At 32.3% G+C, this 22360-nt stretch overlaps 1 protein-coding gene across 5 annotated transcripts in view; it reads right to left on the bottom strand.

The window, feature by feature from the left end:
* Positions 1-22360, bottom strand: part of RPS6KA6 (ribosomal protein S6 kinase A6) — a 130703-nt gene that overhangs the window by 18517 nt on the left and 89826 nt on the right. For all 5 annotated transcript variants that reach the window (XM_084789586.1, XM_084789585.1, XM_084789587.1 and 2 more), the window contains 7 exons: positions 17718-17799; positions 16819-16899; positions 15028-15107; positions 5190-5296; positions 4647-4684; positions 2728-2870; positions 241-311 (listed from right to left, as the gene is read on the bottom strand). In XM_084789586.1, coding sequence (XP_084645712.1) covers positions 241-311; positions 2728-2870; positions 4647-4684; positions 5190-5296; positions 15028-15107; positions 16819-16899; positions 17718-17799 — 602 coding nt within the window. The remainder of the gene's footprint in view (positions 1-240; positions 312-2727; positions 2871-4646; positions 4685-5189; positions 5297-15027; positions 15108-16818; positions 16900-17717; positions 17800-22360) is intronic.

The following is a 22360-nucleotide window of genomic DNA, read 5'->3' as shown; positions in this document are numbered from 1 at the left end:
GACCAGGCTGGCCTCGAACTCACAGCGATCCGCCTGCCTCTGCCTCCCAAAGTGCTGGGATTCAAGGCGTGCGCCGCCACGCCCGGCTTAAATCTCAAAGTTTTAATAAATTCCCCATATATTAATAGAAAAGTAAAAGATAGTAAAAATAGCTTAAGTCTTTATTGAAAACCACATAAAGATTTTAATATTACACGTAAGAATTTTTTCCCTAAATAAAACAAAAGTGTTTTTACTTACTTCAGTATCATATTCATGGTCTCATTTCTGTCTTTACCTTGAAATGGCAAAGTGCCAGTAAGCATTTCAAACTAGAAAAAATAAAATAAATAACCACAACTTATTACAACAAATGTATAATTAATCTTGTTTAAAAAAAAACAAGACTTAATGATTGTTAAATCAAGTAGAATTCTGTTGACAGTGGCTCAAAAAACAATCAGAAATTAGGTCACTTAAATAACAAGATTGCTATGTATAGCTCTACATAGAGGTTGACAGAGTTGAACTGCATGCAGCAGATGAAACCAACTAGTTTTATTTTATTTCTAACATGTCTAACTTCTCAATCTAAATGCTACCTGAAAATAACCTATTTGTTTTATAAACAAGTTTATATGTTTAAAGCATATAACAATAATTGCTAAAGACAATAGACACCAAAGCATCTGGGACTTACTCATGTAAGGAAAATCTTTAAAATAACCATTCTCAATGCTTTCTCACCCCAAGACTAAAATAAAAAAAAATTAAGAAACAGAAATCCAAAGTTAGAGGTAAGGCCAAGAGTGGTGGTGCATTCCTATATCCTCATTTATTCTGGAGTATAAAGCCAATGGATTTCATGTTCAATGCCTGCCTAAGTTATACAGTCAGTTTAAAGCCAGCTGGCTACCTTAGTAGAACATGGCCTCATAGTAATTTTTAAAAGTTTAGCCATAGAACAATTTGTTAGCATATACAAGACCTGGGGATTAAATCCAGTCCCCTGAAATTAATGATAAAAAATAAGTACAACATTAGGCACACACAGACACACACAGACACACACACACACACACACACACACACACACACACACACGTGTGTGCAATAATACCTTTTTTAAAAAATGGAGAAAATTGCATGTAGAATAAAGAAAACATCTTATTTAGGGATTTAACTGAGAATGATAAGATAAAATAATGTGTACCATTATTTTTATAAGACTAGGTCTAATTATGAGAGTTCTGTTGAATGGTAAAGCATTTGTCTAGTTTGAAAAACATCCTAAGTTAAATCCTCAGTATTGAAACAAAACAAAAAAAGAGGAAGAAAAGGAAGGAAGGAGAGAAGGGAGGAAGGGAAGAAGGAGGGAAGGACAAAAGGAAGGAAGGAAGGAAGTCCTAAACTAAAGATATTACTAGCTCATTAAAACTTTATATGAAGCTGAGGAAATGGTTTAGTAAGTAAAGTATTTGCCACAGTTTGGATAAAATCCAGATGTGACATGCATGCTTAACCACAGTACTATAGGGGCAGAAACAAGTGGATCTCCAATTGTGCTTCTGCAGCTTGCTCCTCATTGAGTACAGCTAAATTGCTAAGCTATGGGTGCAATAAGAGACCCTCTCTCAACAATAAAGTGATGTTTAACTGAGGAAGACACATGTTCTCTGCCCCACTACACACACACACACACACACACACACACACACACACACACACACACGAAAACAAACACAAAAATTATAGCACTAATAGGTATATTTCAAAATAATATTGACAAATGGCTTTGGTTTCAGTCTTGTTGTTCATTTAAGCTGACTTCATAATATTAATTACCTTATGGATTAATCTCTTGTATAATGACATCAAATCTGCTGCTCTAGCCTCATCCTCTCTCAAGCACTATTTTTCTCACTCAAACCTACAGTAGTAGTTTGTATGATAGCAGACACACATTAGGAATTGTTCAGGCTATAACAGTTTACAAATATCAAAAGAATCACATGGAAAAGTTTATAGGTTTATAGCTGCACATCCACCACTTTTGTCCTTACTCTTGACTTCTCTAGTCAAACTGACTTCCCAAAGATTTGCAAATATGATCATAAGAGTCAGGTTTTCTTGGCATGTGACTATGAAGTTCTATCTATCCTTTGGGGCTTCAGTTCCACGTCTTCCATCTATATGAACTTTTAAATGAAGTCTTCCTCAAACTCTAAGGTACCTATTTAAATAGCTTCTCCAGCCTTATTTTATATGTTCTCTAATTAAGAAAAATGCTGTAATTTATTGGTGATTGTAATTTAGTTACATTAGCTATTGCCTTCAGAAAATGCCTCCTTTGGAAAGATATTTAGTATATGACAATGTCATGTCATATACCACCCCATGATAAATGGAAATAAAAACAAGAAAGAAAACTGCTGTGATTCAATAACCTCTTATCATCATCTGTATTCTGTATTTATATAAATGACACTATACTAGTTTCTAAGTGAGACTTAAAAAAAAATACAAGATACAATTGCTAGTATTTCTAGGGCAGATGTAAATCAATTGCAAAATTAAAATAAAGGTGATAAATTCTGTGATGCCTAATAAAATAGCATAAAATGTTGGTTAAGTCCAGAATCACCTACAACTTTTCTAAATTTTAGATATGAATTGCTGACCCAAAACCTTAAACTAAAATAGTATAAGTCATAAATTGATATAATTAAGGAAATTAATATAACTTACCATAAGTACTCCATATGACCACCAATCAGCACTCTGAGAATGGCCTCGTCTATTGACTACTTCAGGAGCCATATATTCCACAGTACCACAAAAGGAGTAGGCCTTCTTTTCTTGATCCACTGACTCTTTGCTAAGCCCAAAATCTGTAAGTGTTACCAAAAAAGTAGCTGAAAAATCTCAGAAAATAGGAAATAGCAAAAAACAAAATAATGAAACAAATATTTAAAATTTCATTTCCTTTAAATTTTTTTTGGGGGGGTTGGTTTTTGGAGACAGGCTCTCTCTGTGTAGCCCTGGCTGTCCTGGAATCACTCTGTAGACCAGGCTGGCCTCGAACTCACAGTGATCCGCCTGCCTCTGCCTCTTGAGTGCTGGGATTAAAGGTGTGCACCACAACGCCCAGCTTTCTTTTAGATTTTTAATTGACATAAAGTATTTATTGACAGGATATGGTACTAAATTTGATGGTTAAATTACAGTAATTAGGATTTTCATTTCTTCAAATATGTTTTGTGTGTTGGGAATCTTCAAATTCTTTTGTAGCTATTTTGAAATGAATACATAATTGAATGCTATGACATTAAAATTACTTCCTCCTCTCTATAAAAAAGGAAAACAGAACAAGTCTATCGCCATAAAGATCAGAATAATGAGTTTTACAGTATGCAGATTACTTTTGATTTCCAAAAGCAAAAAAAGTAAGCCCAACATTTTTCTCTTTGGTTAATTAAGTCAGGCTGTCACAAAACTGATCACTCAAACCATGTTCAATATTTTCATTTAGAAAATCATTTGTATAATAAGTTTGTGTTGTATCTTTAAGTGTAATTTTCCAGCTTAATATACTATATCCATTCTTTTTATTTAAGACATTTAAAATATTACATTAAAAGTAAAATAAAATAAGAAATAGTCTTGAAAACTACGTCAGCTGAATATATGGTATATAGAAGAGGGAAAAGTCCAGGCAAGGTAGTGCATGCCAACAACTACAGCACTTAGAACACAAAGGCAGAAATACTACAAGTTCCTGTCACAATACCTATCTATGAAAGGGAAAGAATAAGATATATTTGAAGTATTTGAAGGTAATACTCTCAGGCTGATACATTTACTTCAGTTTACAAGGTAACAGTTTGATCCTTTATTTTTACATTGATATATTATATTCCTTAAATTAGAGTGACATCTTTAAATTGTACCAGCTCAAACTTCTCAGTACAAAACATCCCTTCATTATCTTAGTTATAGTTTTCCAAAATTGAAACATAGAATTTACTTTGTACCAAAAACATTTGCAACTTTTTGAGATGATCCCACTTAATATAATGTTCTTGTCATCTACCCTAAATTATTGTGAAATCAATAGTTCTCTCCTTTAATTGCTCAGTAGCCCATCTCATGGAAATTACACATAACTTGTTTATTCATTAACCTTTCATAGACATTAAAGTCACTTCCAGTTTTCAGCTAGTATAAATAGATATGCTTTAGAAGTGTGGATAGTGAATGGTTCCTCAAAACTGGGTTATATAACTCTCCAAATAACAAAACTGCAGAGAGGTAGAACAGATGACTGAAAAGTTAGGGGAAGGTAGGAAGTAATCACTATTGTTTTCACACGTGACACGTACTTTGTTAATTCTTTCAGTCTAGACTACAACTAAAATGTACTATTCTTACCTAAAATATGTTTTAATCAGGGTAGTGCCTCTATTGTAGAATCTTTTTAAATGGATTCAGAAAAAATATGTATTCAGAAGAGATTGTAACTATATAACCTTGAAATGAATCTTGGTCCACTAATTACACAAAATGCAACTCAAATGAAGGCTAAAAATGGATAGCAGGCTTAGAAAAATATGAGCTAGAATAATAAAAAGTAATGGGATTAGTAGTATGTAAGAAATTTTACATACCTGTTAACTTAATATGTCCTATTTCATCAAGCAAGATGCTGTAAATCAAAATTCATAATAAATAATATGGAACAAACTACATAAAAGTCATAAATATAAAATTAGTCAAGATTTGACACATTGGAAAATTTTCAATTATTAAAACAAAAGTATATTATAAATATTATTTTGTATAAGTAAACTTTATGTAACTGTATCATTCATTCAGAATTTCATATAATTGGTATAAGCTTAATGAAATATGCTTAAATATATTTTAGTTAAAAAATGATATCTATGGAGATATGTGGGGTGGCAGGATGGTTTAGAAGATAAAGGTACTTGCCACCAGAGTCGACAAACTGAGTTTGCTATCTGGCACCCACCCACATAGTGGAAGGGAGCCAACAAATGTTCTCAGGTTTCCTTTGACCTCTTCATATATGTCATTGTATCTGCATGTGCATAACTGCACATACAAAAGCACACAGTAAATCAATATAATAAAAAAGTCTTCAAAATCAATGTAGACAGCTTGGCTATAAATGGAAAATATAGCTTTACTTCTCTGGCTTCAGGTCTCTATACACAATTCCTAATTGATGCAGATGATCCAAAGCTAGGGCCAATTCTGCAAGGTAGAACTTCACATCTTCCTCTGTAAAAAGAACCTAAAATAAAACAATAATTTATCATTTGATCTTTAGTCTATATTATAAACTTTTAATTTACTTCTTTTACAAATCAGTAGTCAGACAAATCTGGAGAAATAATAAGAAAACAGGCATAGTTAAATCTTATTTGATTGGCACAAACATTTGTATACAAGAATAATTTTTGAGATAAATTATATTAGTGTCTTAAAAATCACATCTTTAAAAATATTAGCAATTTAAATATAATTCTTCCTAAGACAAATGCTGTTTGTACATCATCTTACATTAAATGCACTTCAAAGAATTCTGGTTTTTCATGAGTTTCATAGCACCAATATTAATTTTGGTATATAGCACTGACATGGTGGCTGTGCTCACTCAGAATAATTAAAGTATTAGAGACATTTTGTTTTGACACCCATACTTTCATTATTTATACTATTCCCTTTTTTACCATCTACTTCTCAGAAATTTCACTTTTTAGTCCCACTGATCAAAGCTTCTAATCCAGCACCACAAGTTGTCAAATTAATAGCCCTTACATCAGAATTTTAAGCTCCTATCTTTGTGTCAGAAAAGAAAGATATTAAGACAAAGTGAAATGCATATGAAATTTAGAGGGTTAGCATTTAACCCTCTGGACCTGAATTTTTAAATCTTTAAAATAAAACCACTTGACGACTACATATACATTTTAAAGTTATCAGGGGTTTTCAGATTGAAAAAAAAAAAAAGAGCCGTTTCTAGAAATCTGTTTTCATCAAAGAAATCTGATAATTTGGAAGGCTCAAATCTGAATGAAACCACTCAGTTAAAATAAAGTGTGCTCATTTACATTCCAGTTAGTGTATTTCACAAAACAGATTCATGCTTCTAGTAAAAGTGAAGAAAATGTATAGTTAATATTATTCGTTATCCAAATCCCAGGGACATTTCTTTGAATATTATAATGTAAAAGTATAAGAACATTATCATCAACTTCATATTCAGAATAAAAGTACTAGTTACTCACTGAAATTCTGTAGAATAATCAAAATAGTCACTGAAACTCAATACGCAACAAAATTCTAAATACCATTTCGGTTACTTACACATTATGTCAAACATATAATCTTATTTATCCTGATAGTGTCTTGGTAGAAAGCCTCACAATGAAAACAAATAAGAAACTTACTAAAAAGCAATTATGTACCATATGCAATTAATTATGTGACAGGACTACATATTCTTCCTGTTATTACAGTCTTCCAAAAACTCTATAATATACTATTATCAACATCTTAAATACATATACAGTTAGACTCAGAGTGACTAAGTAATTTGCCCAAAGTAACAATTAGTAAGTAGGAAACACAGGATCTGAATTCAAGAATACTTGTCCCTAAGAATGACTTTTTCCCCAAAAGACACTTGTATCTTACTTACAGTATTTGTATCTTATAGTATATTTCCCCCTATGTTTTAGGTTCAAGTCCAACAATGCTTTCGTATTTGCTAATTATCTTACTCATAAAACCCCCCTCAAAAGTGAAAGTCACCTAAGATTCTAGTACTAAGAAAAGCATTACACATCTGTGGCTTAATAATGTGTGTATGAGACTATGTATGTTAAGATACTTGATTCCATACTACATATATTATATAGATCTCTTTTGTTCCCAGTTAATATTATATCATACTCATACTCCCATACCTTTCAAACTTGTTTATGAACATTAGTAAATATGGGCACATCAATCATTTCAGTTTACCATGATTAACCTAATGTTCTCATCCTGGACAATTAGGTTTTTCCTATATTCACTCCTATAAATGTTATAATATGCTGTATTATAAATATTCTTGAATATGCATATACCTTTTATTTCACCATAATAGATTCCTAAGTAATAAAATGTTTTTTCATGTCTCGTGGCCTTTCCAATTTCCATGAAGTACCAGAAATTTGTTGTCTATTTCCCATTATTATCCTACTACTTTGTTCAACTGGGTATAAGCCCTTCAAGAATTAAAGAGTCATGACTTTATCATATTAATTACAAGCGCTTTTTTCAAATATGTGCTGGTTTTGAGAAGTAGTTTTTAATTTTAAATAGTCAAATTTATTTTATCTGTTTGCTGTCCCATTTGTTACTTTAAAGCTTACCAAATGTCCATTCAATGATCAACTAAATACTCAGCTATATTTTCTTTTAGGATATAGTGATTAAATTTTAAGATATAGTTCTATCATATAGGTCAATTTTATTTGGTATGTGATACAGATAGTGTTTTACATTATCTTTGAAATATCTAACCAAATTTTCATAAACTGTTTTTATTGATCAATCTCTTTACCACAATATATGATTCATCCTTTATTCATAATCTTATGTTAAATCATATATAATAAGATTCATGGGTTATACAGTATATGTGAAAACTATGATATTTTGCTTACAGAAGCTTTCTAACATAAAAAAAAAAAAACAGATATGGTGGAACACACCTGTAACCCTAGCAGTTAAGAGGCTGCATGCAGTAGGAAATATTCCAGTTTAAAGTCCAGTCTGGCTCTAGACTCTGTCTTAAAAAACCAAATAATAAAAAGTAAAATTTTTAAAAGTTTATATTAAATGACTTTTTTGGCATGTTTATTTCTCTAGGTAAAGTATGAAACTATGCTGTCAATTTTAAACAAATTTCTATTGAGAGTTTGTAATTTTATTAAACTAATAAATGAACTTTCAAAAACTGTTAGCTTTACAGTAATAAATTCAAAATATTTTCTTGATATTAGCAAAAAAGAAAGTTGTGGCTTAAATGTTTATGTGCTTATGTATGGATTTATTTGAGTATATATGTCTATGTGCATTGTCAGAGGGAGAAATTTGGGCAGGTACCTTTTCTTTTAAAATATAAGGACCAAACATAAAATTTCTTAAAACATACTAAAATTAACTTTAAACGTCTAAACTTTAAAACTTCTAAGGCACAAATATTTCTTCAGTATGGATTACTCAACTTTTTATTCACAAGTGAAGTATAACCAACAATCAACTACTTATAATAAGCTACCTATAGACTTAATCACTGAATCAGTTTTTTAATGTCTATTCAATGAATAAACTAATTTATTGTCTTTTGGGAAATGCATTTAAAATGCTTGCTCTTACCTAATATTCCAGACTTAGGAATCAAAACTTACTGACTGCATCTCTGTGCTAGTATGAGTTTAGATAGTCCCACATCGAGAATGGAGGTCTGAAGAGTTTAAAAGAAAGTTAGAAATGACTACAGGTAAGAATTTTTCAAAAACATTTGTGACACTCTATAATCTAACATAAGAAATAATGAATGCTGGAGCCATTGTTCTTCTACAAGTTTCTTTAAAGATTTTCCTTGGATGAGGCTCACAGACAGACCCTATCACATACTAAATTCTGTTCTATAATGCAAAATATGTTCTCATGCATGCCAAGTTCTGCACTGGAGGTAGACAGATAAAAGCCAGAGACCTCAGCCACTTAAGCACTGACTAGCATCCTATAAACAAATTTGTTCCTTTGTCACAAGTTCCAGAACTCTGAGAATCAATGGTAGCTGTCCTACACTCAACATCATAAATTCTGGAAGTTAGATATTGAACTACAGACATCCAATTAAAACTCTGCTACCAGACTACCATTTCAAGACAAAATAAAATGGACAAGGACAGAAGCTATTCTGCTGCCTGAAACATCCAAAACACAGGACAAAATTGGAAGTGATACATCTCAAACACTGGACATCTAGTAACAAAAGACAGTGAGATACTGAGATATGAGGAACATATGTGATATGCTCTGTGACAGCCCTTGCTTTCTACCTGGCAAGTTTCCAAGTGGTAGTGCAGGGAGTTCTAAGTCGGGTGGAGTTCAGAGCCTTTCTGAAGGAATGACTAAGAGCAAGAAGAGTCTTAGAGGAGAAAAGAATTTACAGAGTACTGAAGCAAAGGCAATTGCAGAATGACCTCACAAGATATATAAGGGGTTCCAAGTATATAGCTGGGATGCTAGGACATATGACAAGGACACTATGCTGAGTCAGGAAAAGAACCACGGGCTATAGAAAACCATTTATGCAACTCACAAATTGGGTACTGAATAGCTCCTGCTATCTTCAGCTATAGTGGAAAACATCATACACACAGAATTGGAATAACCAGAAGGACTTTGCTTTAGGAGTACACCAAAATTAATCCTGATTGAAAGATGTTCAGGTCCACTCTAACAAATTTTACAGGAAGACAGGAAAAGATAAAACTAGTTCTACATTTTCAAGCAAGCATCAGTATATTTCCAAAAGCACAAAATAGTAATCATCTAAAACCTTAAATTTCACCAAGACTGCCCAAATGTAAGAAATTCCCCATGGATCAATGGGAACTACCTGAGCTCGAGAAAAAATATAGTCTTAAAAGGATTAAAAAACCCACTAAGCTCAAGAAGATGAAGGACATGCCTCCTTTGGAAAACAAGATAATAAATAAAAATTCCAAGGATGCTGGTTAGAGTAATTAGGAAACACCATCATTTGGATAGCAAGGATAATTAACCCCATATTAAATGTTGTCCTAGTCCCAAATGAAAAACGTAAATGCAAGATCTAGAGTTGAGGGTACAGCTAAAGTATAAAGTGGGTCCCTACCATGAGAGGCACAGTGTTTTGCTCTTCACAATAAAGATAAAGATAAAAAGGATGCTAAATCATCAAAATGAGAAAACATTTAGCATGTAAAAAATTAAACTCAATATATCTACCATTTAATACAAGTAGTCATAACTATGTAGTGGCACACACCTGTACTCCCAACATGTTGAAAGCTGAAAGGGGAAGACTTGGATTCACATCCAGTCTGGGCTATACAATAATACCTACCATGTCTTGAAAAGAAAAGAAAGGAAAGAAACACCTTGCAAGTATGCTATCACTGAGCTATGAAAGAAGCCATGGAAAATAAATAAATGTGGCAAATGGTCTGAAGACTATATGTCTCTGACCCAAACTTAAATATGTACATTATAAAACTTGATAGAACTACAAAATAGCAAAACAAAGTGTTAGGTAATACTACCAAGCCAGCAGCAAAACTGCAAATTACATTATAACAAAAATAATTGATTAAATGTATCCATAAAAAGTGGGGGAAACAAAGAATAAATGATACAACATGGTAGATTTAAAGATTACCATATCAAAATATAAAATTATATATTAAATATAGTAAGTCTAATACCTCACTTTAAAAAGTACACATTTTCAGATTGGGTAGAAATCAAGGGTGTCATATGTTCTTTTTATTTGCTACATGTAAAAGTACAACTAAATTTAAAATAAAGACACATACATAGTTATACTGAGCTAATGCTTAAAAACATGAGACTGAGAGCCATATCATGTATTAAAGTAATCATTTAGTGATGATATCTCCTTATCAAGAAAGAATACCACCATTAAAAGTTTCTTTAAAACTTTGGTAGAAATTCAAGAAATATAATAACCTATAATTATAATGGAAGATTTCATGTATTTCTAAAATATAAAAATATGTATAGTTATGTAGGAAAATCCCAATTTGTATAGCAACCACTATTAACCTGATCTAACAAATATATGTATATTTTTTTGGTTTTTTAGACAGGCTTTTTCTGTGTAGCCATAGCTGTCCTGGACTCACTCTGTAGACCAGGCTGGCCTTGAACTCACAGTGATCTGCCTGCCCCTGCTTCCCAAGTGCTGGAATAAATGGCATGTGCCACTACTTCCAGCTCTAACAAATATTTAGTGAACCTTCTACCACTCAACAAGAGATTACACATTTTCCTCATATGCACATGGAACATTTACCAATATATCATGTTATGAAGAATACAGTAAGTATAGACAAATTTAGGAGTAAAATCATTAAAAAGGAATCCTTTATGACTATAGTAGTACTGGGTTAGAAATCAGTATTACAAAGATATATGAAAAAATTATTGAAAACAGAAGAAAAATATATGGAAAATAACCAAATATGCATAAACATGATGTTTTTAAATACTCAAATGAGTCAAATAAAGGAAATTAGAAAATACATTAAAGAAATTAAAAGGACCAAAATATCAGGAATAAAATTCAAGCAGTACTTTGAGAATTTGTAACATTGAGTAGTTGCATTAGAAAAAAAAAAGGTTTCAAATCAGTGACAAAAGTTAGTAACTACAAACTAAGTAGCAATAAAGAGTAAAGAAATGCAAAATGGATCAGAGATCACTAAAGCCAAAAACCTTGTTTCATAAAATGAAATAAATAAATATAAATCTGATAACCTTCTAGCAACACCAAACAGGACTAAAGAAGAGAAGACAAACTACCACCATCAGCAGTGAGAGTCATACATAAATAAGGATTCTACAACCATGAGAAAAGATAATAAGGGAATAAAAGAAATGGCTGTGGTGGCTTGAATGAGAAGTGTCACACAGGCTCATGTATTTAGCACACTTAGTCCCCAGATGTTTTCACAGTTCAAAGATGCTATGAACACTTTAGGACAAGAAATCTTGCTGGAGTAAGGCTTTGAGAATTTATAGTCTGGCCACACTTCCAAATCATTATGTCTGCTTAAGTGGTAGTGAGATGAATTCTTTTACTTTCCTACCCTGATTCCATGCCTCCGCTGTTACTGTGTGCTCTCCCTCTGTAACTGCTAGCTAAAATAAACTCTTCATTCTACAAGTTCCTCTAGTTCATAACATTTTAGTACAACAAAACCAACAACAAACTAATACAAAACCTATAGCTATAAATATGATGGAACTAATAAATTCCTTAATAGACACAAGCTAGCACACAACTCAGTAAAAAAGAAACAATAGTCTTAAATCTATTATATAAATTGCCTTTTTGATTAAGTAACTTGCCAAAAAGAATGCTTTTAGCCAAAAACCTTACCAGGCCAAATTGGTTTCCACATGAATTCTACCAATCATTATTAATAATACCAAATCTACATAAGTTCTACTGGAAAGTTGAAGAAAAACATCCTATTCAACTTGTAAGGCAGTAATTACTTTTGATACAACAAATAAATGGAGAAAACATAAAATCAATATTCCTTATGAAAACAGTAATAGGTATGGAGAGATGGCTCAGCAGTTAAGAGTACTGGCTGCTTTCTCAGGAGTCATGTTTGAATCTCAGCAGCCCCATGGCAGCAACCAACCATCTGAAACTCCAGTTCCAAAAATCTAATATCCTTTTCCAGACTTCACAGGCACTACCTGAACATGGTACCTAGGAATACATGTAGGCAAAACACCCCATACACATACAAGTTGGGTTACTGTTTCACAGCTCGCCATATCATAAATTAAGCAGGAAAAAAAAGTCTCAAATGACATGACAATATGTAATATCTATTAAAACATCTCTCCACAACATAATATGGTAACTCAACCTAATAAACACATAAATATAAAGCTTTAAGTTTTATAGTGAAATTAAGCTTCCCTCTATTTTGAATCACCAAGAAGACAAAAATGTCTGCTCCCATCAAATGTATTCAACATTAGAATGAAAGTTCAAGCCAGTGTTAACAAGACTATAAATACAAGAAATAAACACATGATCTATAAAGTAGAAAGAAGCCCCTTGTCAAAAGTAATTAACATAAAAGCTTTTGATATCTATATAAAAAGCAGCCAGAATGCACAATTCTACTAGATTATGAGATATAAATTCAATATGGGAAAATTCTATTGTTTTTCCCACTAAAAAGGAAATTAAAAGAGCATTTCAACTGACATCATTAAACAGAAAGCACTGCAAGATAACTCTGGTAAAAGATGTGTAAGACCTATATGCTGAAAATAACCATTGCTAAAATTGGGAAGTTGCTAATGGAATGGAAAGAGAAATCATGTTTGCAAAAAAGTCACTAGTTTTTAGATGTTCATTTTGTGAAAAGTGACCTCCACATTGAATGAAATGCCAATGTGGGCAAATCCAAGTGGGCATTTTCTTTAGAACTTTAGTTGACTTTAAAATTAATAAAGAAAGGTAAATCACCTATAAGAGGCTAAACAATTTTCACAAGAAAAGCAAAGCTTGTAGATTGTAATCACTGACCTCAAGATAAACAGTCAGTAATCAAGACATAAATATAGACAAAAGAATCAGCAAACAGACCAAAGTATCCAGAAACAGGCCTTTGCCTATATGATAATCTGATTTTCAGTGAAATTACAAGGTAATTCAGTGAAGAAAAGATAATCTTTCCCAACCATGTTGCTAGAAAGGGATACCTCTATGAATTTTAAAAAGACATCAGCACATACCTACAAAAGCACATATTAAAATAACCCCAAACAATTTAAGAATATAAATATAAGTTATAGAATCCTCTAGAATATACAGATGAAAATCTTCACTTAGAACTGGCAAACATTTCTTAGATGGAACATTAAAATCCATTAATTTAATGGGAAAATTAAAAACCAGGCTTCATCAAAATTAAGAAAAATTTGCTTTCAAAAGATATGAGATTAAAAAGACAAACTATAAACCAGAAGAAAATATTTAGATGCAACACGTATGATTAAAGACTTACATCTAAACTATATGAGGAACTCTAAAACTTCAATGAGAAAACAAATATTTCAGTTCAAAATGGACAAGGGTTTAAATATTTTATCAAGGAAGATAGCAAATAATGCAGAAAAAGATGCCCAACATCATTAATCTTTAATGTGATGAAATTCAGAATTATGATTAAGTAACACTATATTTTTATCAGATGTTCAAAACTTAAAAAAAAAAAAGACTGATCATACCAAGTGTAGACAAGGATGTGAAGCAACTGAAATTCTTTTATGCTGCAGTTCGGAGTATAAAAAATATATAATCACTTTGGAAAACAGTTCCAGCAGTGTCTTTAAAATCAGTATACACCTACCATGTAACCCAGCCATTATACTCCTGGATATTTATTTATGAGAAATGAATACATGTCAATACAATCATTTGTACATGAATGTTTCCAGCAGCTTAATTGGTAATATCCAAAAACTGCAGTAAATCAAACATTCATCAACAAGTAAATAAACAGAACATGGTGCATCCATACAATGGGTACTACTCACCAATAAAAGTAAATGAACTGATACACAAACAACATAGATAAATTAAAGTAATTATAACAATTTAAGCCAGACAAAAAGAATATATACACTATGATTTTGTTTCTGTAATCTCTTAGAAAATACAAACCAACAGTGACAGCAGAACCAGCAGGATTAGGATGGGAAGAATACATTACAAACTTTTGGCAATAATGTATTTTATTTTATTAATGATTTCAGTTATATGAATAGGCAAAATATATCGAATTGTGTAATTTATTGTGCCATTTCTGTGTCAATTAGACCTCAATAAATCCACTAAATGAATAAATTAAATATTACACTAGGAGGCATTTAGGTAGCTTGAGTAGCCAAAGTCCTAGGCTTGTTCCTATCTACTTCACACAGTTATTACAGTTATTCAAAATGTTCTTTCATCTCAGAGAAAAGTAAAACCACTGAGATGATCTAAAAGACACACAGAAAGCATCAGCTCACATATCAAGTACTACATACAGTGATAAAAAGCTTAAGATTTCAAATTTCTACAGGAAAATTTTTTATGACTTTTTAGGTTCATTTGAATAAAATATACTAATAAATTTATAAGGAAATTCTCACCTCTTTGGATAATCTTGTGAAGACATCTCCTCCCCTGAGGAAATCCAATATTAAATACAGCTTCCCTTCAGTCTGAAAGGCTAATTAGAAATCATAATGTTGTAGCAAACTAACACTTACCAAACTTTTTACGTTAACATGTTTATAATTTTATTATCAAATATTATAAAGCAATTATATATTAACATGGCCTACTGTTAGGTAATATAACAAAAATTATATCCACTATTTAATCCACTGTTAAAATAGCTATATGTTCCTTTCCAGAACATTCAATGTTGCATGTGGTTTTATAAAATATTCTACCACTACATGATAATGAAGTATATTTATTGGGGGGTGTCATATTTTTATTATTTTTTACTTAAATAATTTATTCATATTACGTCCCAATTGTTATCCCTTCACTTGTATCTTCCTGTTACCCCTCTCTCCCTCTTTCACTCTATTCCCTTCCTCTAGGCCTGTGACAGAAGGAGACCTCCTTGTTCTAGTGCAGTTACCTAAAATTTGTCTCCCAGGCATATCTATTGTATTCTACAAAGCTCAAAAATGTCACCTTCCATATTAAGCCTCCCAAGTGTCACATTTCCTTACAGTATCTTTAATCTCCACTCTACTAACATTATCTACTCCTACTTATGAGGTTTAGTAGTATTTCATGCTTCTTTTGTGGTAGTTATTTCACTTTCATTTGCACATTCATTTATACAATTTCATTCTATATACATTACTAGAAATTAGAGTTTGTTTCACTTTTGTAGCCCACTTCACTTAATACAGTGTTTTGCTACAATAGGGGTTTACTAATAATCTCATGGCAGTTGAGAGACTCTAAAATACTGCTACTTTTATTCCATTACATTAGGAATTGAAAAATAAGGAGCCAGAATTTCTTGTAGAATTTAAATAAAGCAGATATATATTTAAAAGATTTGTCAAAATTAAAATATGTGCTAGTTTTTAAATGCATAGAATGTAATGGTATAGTAAATTGCACTAATACCTTATTTTGATTTATTTATTCCCCAGTAAAATCATACCTACAATCTCATGTATTACAATGGAGAGGGGACATGATTCAAAATCATAAATGCCTGATTCTAAAAATTGTTCCTTCATTATTTCTATTGCTTCTTACTGATCTCACTTCTTCCTTAGGTATTACAAAACAGTTCAGTCTGACCACTATAAGCAAATAGCTCTCTTGACTAGAACCAGAAAGTAAAAATAATATTATCTGGATGTTTTACACAAATTAGCATAGTAGCCTATGATCACTGGAGGTGCTGCTTCATCTCATCTCGAAACACTACTGGCCAAACATTGAAGACATTTTCATTTTTGTTTGTGAATTTCATATATGCATATAGTGTGTTTGAACGAGTTTACCCCTTCCCTCCAATTCCTCCCATAGCCTCTCACCACTATTGCCTCCCAATTTCATGTGTTCATTTTTTGAATTTAGAGTCCACATAGAGTTATTATTATGAGCATGGATGTAGAGCTATCTACTGAAGCACAAACAGCCTCTTAGCAACTGCATTGCTGAAGAAAACTGACTGTATCAATGGCCATCAGTTGCCAATAGCTCATCAGCTAAGGGGGAGACTCTGGGAGACATTATCATGTTATCTTAAGTTGATGATCTTAAGACAATGGAATTCAGCTATTTCAGGTATACTATATAGTGTTGAATACATTAAATTATTTTTAAGTATTTATTTCTTGTTATAGTACTATCTGAAAACAATTGAAGTTCTCTAATTGCATAAATAAAAGGTTGCATACCATAGTGCAGTTTGACAATAAATGGATGATTCACTTCCACCAGAATATCCCTCTCCATCTTTGTGCGAACACGGTCTCGAACTTAAAAAAAAAAGGCACAGACTGAAATGTTATACTCATTCATAATCTCAGTAAAGACCTGTCATTTACCAACCAAAATATAAATATATGAATAATTTCAAAAGCATCCACTGGAATTGTCTGTATATTCCAAGTTAATAATAACCATTTTCAGAAGCCAACAGATTTAGTTTAAATCTAGAGATAAGCTAAAATGGCATAATTGGCTAATAAGCATTTCTTTAATTTTTCATGTGAAGTTAAACTGAACTTAATAGTATCCTTTGCGTTCTCTCCTCTCCCTTCCCAAGCCTCTCCTTGCCTATTTACCCCTCTACCCCTCTCCTCTCTATCTCACTGGGTTTTATGAAATCCATGCTAGTCTTTAATATGGCATACAAGGTAGGATAATTGCAAACTCCACTTCCCTAGAGCTGGAATGTAATGTCTTATCAGGGTCCGTATTAATTTTATAAGTCTCGAAGCCTGTGAATATAAATGTATGGAGTAATTGTGCTTTCTAAATGTACGTCACCCAGACAAACAGTAAAAAATAAAAATGTTGATAGAGTAAAGATTTTTAAAATATTTACCTTCAGAACAAACTTAATGAAATATGTCACACTTCCTGGTATTAAAGCTGTTACTCAGGTAAGCATTCTGGAAATTAAGTTATACAACAATAGAGGACCCCAGAAGTATTAATTGACAACTGCAAAACTATAATAATTAACAAAACTAAAAAGAAATCCTAACTATCCCCTTACAAGCAATACACAACCTATTTCTTAAAACAAGTTCTGCTAAATTCAATTGTAATAAACTTTCTAATTTCATACCTTTTAAAGAAGCCTTTTTTAACACCTTCATTGCATAGAGCTGCCCAGCATCAGGACCAGTCTTCTTTCTAACAAGAAAAACCTAACAGGAAACATTTTTACATGAATTTCATAGTTCAAGCTGCTTTTTTATGTTAAATATATTTTCTTATTTATTCCTGAGAATTTTATACAATGTATACTGATTATATCCTCAATTTGTTCTACCCCCATCATATACCTCCCAGTGTCGAGTTCTCTTTTTATAATGATCTATGACAGCCTGAGCTACTTACTAAAAAGAAACCTCAATCCCATCCCTGTGGAATTTTGACTGGCTTGATCTCTGTAACCATAGTTTTGTCACTCATTTTTTTCTAGTAAGAACAGTGACCCACAACAGGACAGTTGTACATATACACTCACAGAAATTATAACAGAATGCAGAAGATCTATACACTCAAGCCATTTAAAACCCCAGCATGGAAAATGGGAAATCAGCATGAAGTTCCACCACTAGTTAAGGAGCCTTTGGGCCTTTGATTACTAGGAGATAGATAATCTTCTTTAATGCTTTGATCCTAGCAGGCTGACCATGTTCTAGGGTAGGCCCTACTCTCAAGAATAACTGGACAACACAATTAAAAGAAAAGCAAGAAAAACCAAGAAGTTAGAGGGCAGGGAAAAAAGAGTGGAACTGGGAGGAGTTGGGGTAGGGAAGTGATTACGAGCAAAATGAATTGTATAAAATTCTCAAAGAATATGGATACATAAAATAATGAACCAAGAAAAAATGGCTAGTTCATATCACAATTCAAAAATTTATACTTGTACTCTGCTTTGAAAAAACTTGTTATTTGATCTGTACCTAAAATGTTTTCTTGCACTTTTTTCAATGGTTGAGATGTAATAAAAGAAATAACTGGTTATATCTAATCGAGGACATTTTTCAACCAAGTGTGAGGCAGTAAAGGATCCAATGACAAATATGCTGTTTGGTGTTTCTACCTTTACTGTTCTAGCAGTTCTAAAAATATTGGAATTATTTTTAAATAACTTTGACCTAAGGACTCTTTGAAAGGGTTTAAAGATGCCAAGGGAATAGTCTACACCTCTGAGAACTACGTTGTATAACATAGTCATAGTATTGCAAAGAAGAGAGTATAAAGAAAGAGGCAGTTAAGGAAAGAGAGAGTAGCCCATGCTTCCAGAAAAAAATGTGTGTAAAGTTGTCATTTCTCATAGGTTTTCATGTGTTTCCTATTAATTCTAAACGTCGTCTAATAGACATCATCAGTCCTAATCTGAAAAAGTGACTGTTTACTAATTACATGATATGGTGTTTTCTACAAGAGAAAAAAATCTCGATTTTTCTCATAATCAACTACAAATATAGTAGAAGAGCTTCAAGCTACTATACCTATCATGATCTTTTTAATTACATCAAACTATGGGAACCTGTCCAGAAAGGAAATGAGTGAGTTACCTCAGAGTGTTTTTTTCTCTCAATCACATGGACTTTATTGGACTTTATATTGTCCATTAAAAAGTACTCAGTAAACACTGGAAGTGAATTAGAAAACCACATATCCGTAAATGTTGATTGCAGAGAAAAGACCAATGGTAGACTATTTCAAGATATAACCATGTATTTTTAAAACTATTACTTGATAATAGATCAACTGTATAATAATAAATAAGTTCAATGTCTTCAAAATTCACTTAAGTCCTCTATTATAAGGCTTGTCATAAAAGGAAAATATTACTTAATAATCCATGAGTATCTATTTTGTATGAGTGATTTGGCCTATGTTACACAATCTAGTCTGACAATGCCAGATCTTTATGGTTTGCTTATGTTTTAAAATAATGTACTATTTAGATGTACTACATTTTACTTCCTTCACTAGTAGTCATTAGTAGCATTATGCTTAGCATAATCACTACATAGTTTCCCATCCATCTTTCATGGGGAGAGTGCTTTTCTGTAGTTTCAGTCAGTGTCCTCATGAATGACTTCTTCCTTCCCCTTTACCATCTTATTCCACACAAGAACATACATATTCTGTGTATGAGAGAAAACAGAAGGTGTCCATCTGGTCCTGGGCTTTTTATTTAAGTTGCCAACTAGTGTTTCTATTTCATTCTTGATGTAGGTATATTTGTGCTGTTTGTGTCCTCTTGGTTTAATTCTGGTAAGTATTAATGTCAACCAATTTATCTATTTCTTCTGGATTTTTAAATTTCTGAGAATACAAATTTTTAAAGCATTACTGAATGATATTGTAAATTTCACTAGTTTGTTGTCCCCTTCTTATTTCTACTTTTATCAGTTTGGACCTTCTCTACCTTCTTATTGCTTAGTCTGACTAAGGATTTGTCCATTTTGTTTATCTTTTCAACGAATCAATTTTACATCATATGGCTTTTTATTTGAATTGTCCTTTTAATCTTCATTTCATTAAACCTTGTTTTATTAATGTGCAGTTTTATATGACTTTAGCATTAGTAGAATTTTTCCAATTAAATAGCCTAAACATTTAATGTCATAAACTTGCACAATTTAAAACTTCCATTGCTTATATTTTAACAGTAGAACCTTTGCTGAAAAACTAAAGACTTTACAGCCCAAAGTTTCTTGGAATTAGGCCTACACTTATCTGATTCACAGCCTTGGCCAAATTCCTGAATCTGTTCAGCATATAACAAGTCACACCCACACAATGCCTACACAAATGTTGCAATACTGACAAGCAAGTATGTTCACATCCTATGAAGCAAAACAAAAGCTACCTTTTTAATATCTTTGGTTGATGAACTACATAAATCTCATTATTCTGTATCTTATCACTATGAAGTTAAAAGAGGTTTCAATACAAAATTCTTATACAAAGTGCTCCCTGATTTTAAGGACTAAACTGACAACCTTCTATTTAACATAAAGATGTTATAGAAAAAGTCATTTGTTATACATTGTTTTCTTTATGAAGATCAATAATAGAAGTTTACCTGGTCTGTTTAATAGGTGTCTAGCTTAAAGATATTGTTAATATGAATGTATTTGAATCTGTTTCTTTATGGTGGCTGCCAATCTCACTTCTGGCCTGCTTATAAAAGACTTTCAGGCCCTATGTTATATATCTGCAAATAACTATGTGCATTCTAGACTTTGTGTATTCTTTCCTACTCTAATATGTTTCCATCTCCATTACCACATGCTTCTGCTGTTTTGTTTTTTACTTCTTCCTTTGATTTTTTGATTTGTTTGAGAATAGGTCTCATTATGTGCCCAGGCTGGGCTCAGAGCATTCTGTAGGCCCTAGGCTGGCCTTAATCTCAGAAGCATCCTTCTTCTTCAGTAGCCTGAGTGCTATGGTTACAGGCAAATAACACCATGTCCAACTTATACTACTTGCTTTCAAGACTAACTGCTACCTATCTATGGAATTCTTAAATCTTTTATGAGACAAAGCAAGAAATAAATGCACAGGTGAAGGGATGTGTGTGTGCGCGTGCATGCGCGTGTGCAACAAAACTCTTAATAACTTGAAATGTTTCTATGCTATCATTACATTCATCAAATATTTAAGCATTTATTACTTTGATATAAAAACTTCATCTGTTATCCTAAATTAACATATACTCTCAGAAACATTAAAAATAAAATTTTATAGACTATATATACGTAACTTATAGTTAGTTTTAAAATACCTCCTGTGTAAACACCAGCAACCTATTAGTAGACCCTGTTAGTTTTTGTTTCCACTGCACTCTTCATGTTTATCCCTGTCAGACTTTGTTTTCTGCTGCTACGATGGACACCATGACAAAAAACAATCTGAGGGTTAAAGGGTTTATCTGGCTTACACATTACAGTCCATCATGGACAGAAGCTGGGGCAGGAGTTCAAGGCAAGAACTAAAGCAGAGACCATGTAGGAATGCTGCTCACTGGCATGCTTCCTCGGGCTTGCTCAGCCACCTTCTTTATACAGACCAGACTCACCTACCCAGGGATGGTACCACCCACAGTGTGCTGGGCCTTCCTACACCAACCATCAATTAAGATAATACCTAACAAACATGCCCATGGGCCAAACTGATGGATGCAGTATTTCAACTGAGGTTCTCGCTTTCCTGGTGTGTCAGATTGACAAACAAGATCATCCATCACACTCACCTTATGTCATTCATTGAAAACCATAAGCCATCTCAGTTTGCTTTTTGTGTCCTAAAAATATTTATGATACATTCTATACAATATAGGTACCAGACTATATTCAAAGCAAGAATCTCATATCATTTCCAAATCACCTATGCAAGTTTCACTTTGCTGTAAGAGATGATGGGTTGGCTCATGAATCTATACATAAATTACAGCATAACTTTTCACCAGGAAAAAGTCACAAAAAGGACATAAAAATGTCTTCATAAAAATCAAGTATGTGATTTGACAACCAACAAAAAACATGCCATGCATTTTATGTAGAGTAATATAAGCTCAGGGTATTAGAAAACCTTGACATCTGCTGAGTATAAAGAAATCTGAATAAAACCAGAAATAAAAGAAAACAAAAAAACCCCTAAAAAGTCACCTTTGCGTGCATCCTTTGAGAGCCATATAGATGAATTCTATGCATGTATATACATTATTGTTAAATATTT

Source organism: Acomys minous, assembly GCF_964271855.1.
Source record: "Acomys minous genome assembly, chromosome: 7".
Taxonomy (NCBI): Eukaryota; Metazoa; Chordata; class Mammalia; order Rodentia; family Muridae; genus Acomys; species Acomys minous.
This window is presented reverse-complemented; position numbering and strand designations above follow the sequence as displayed.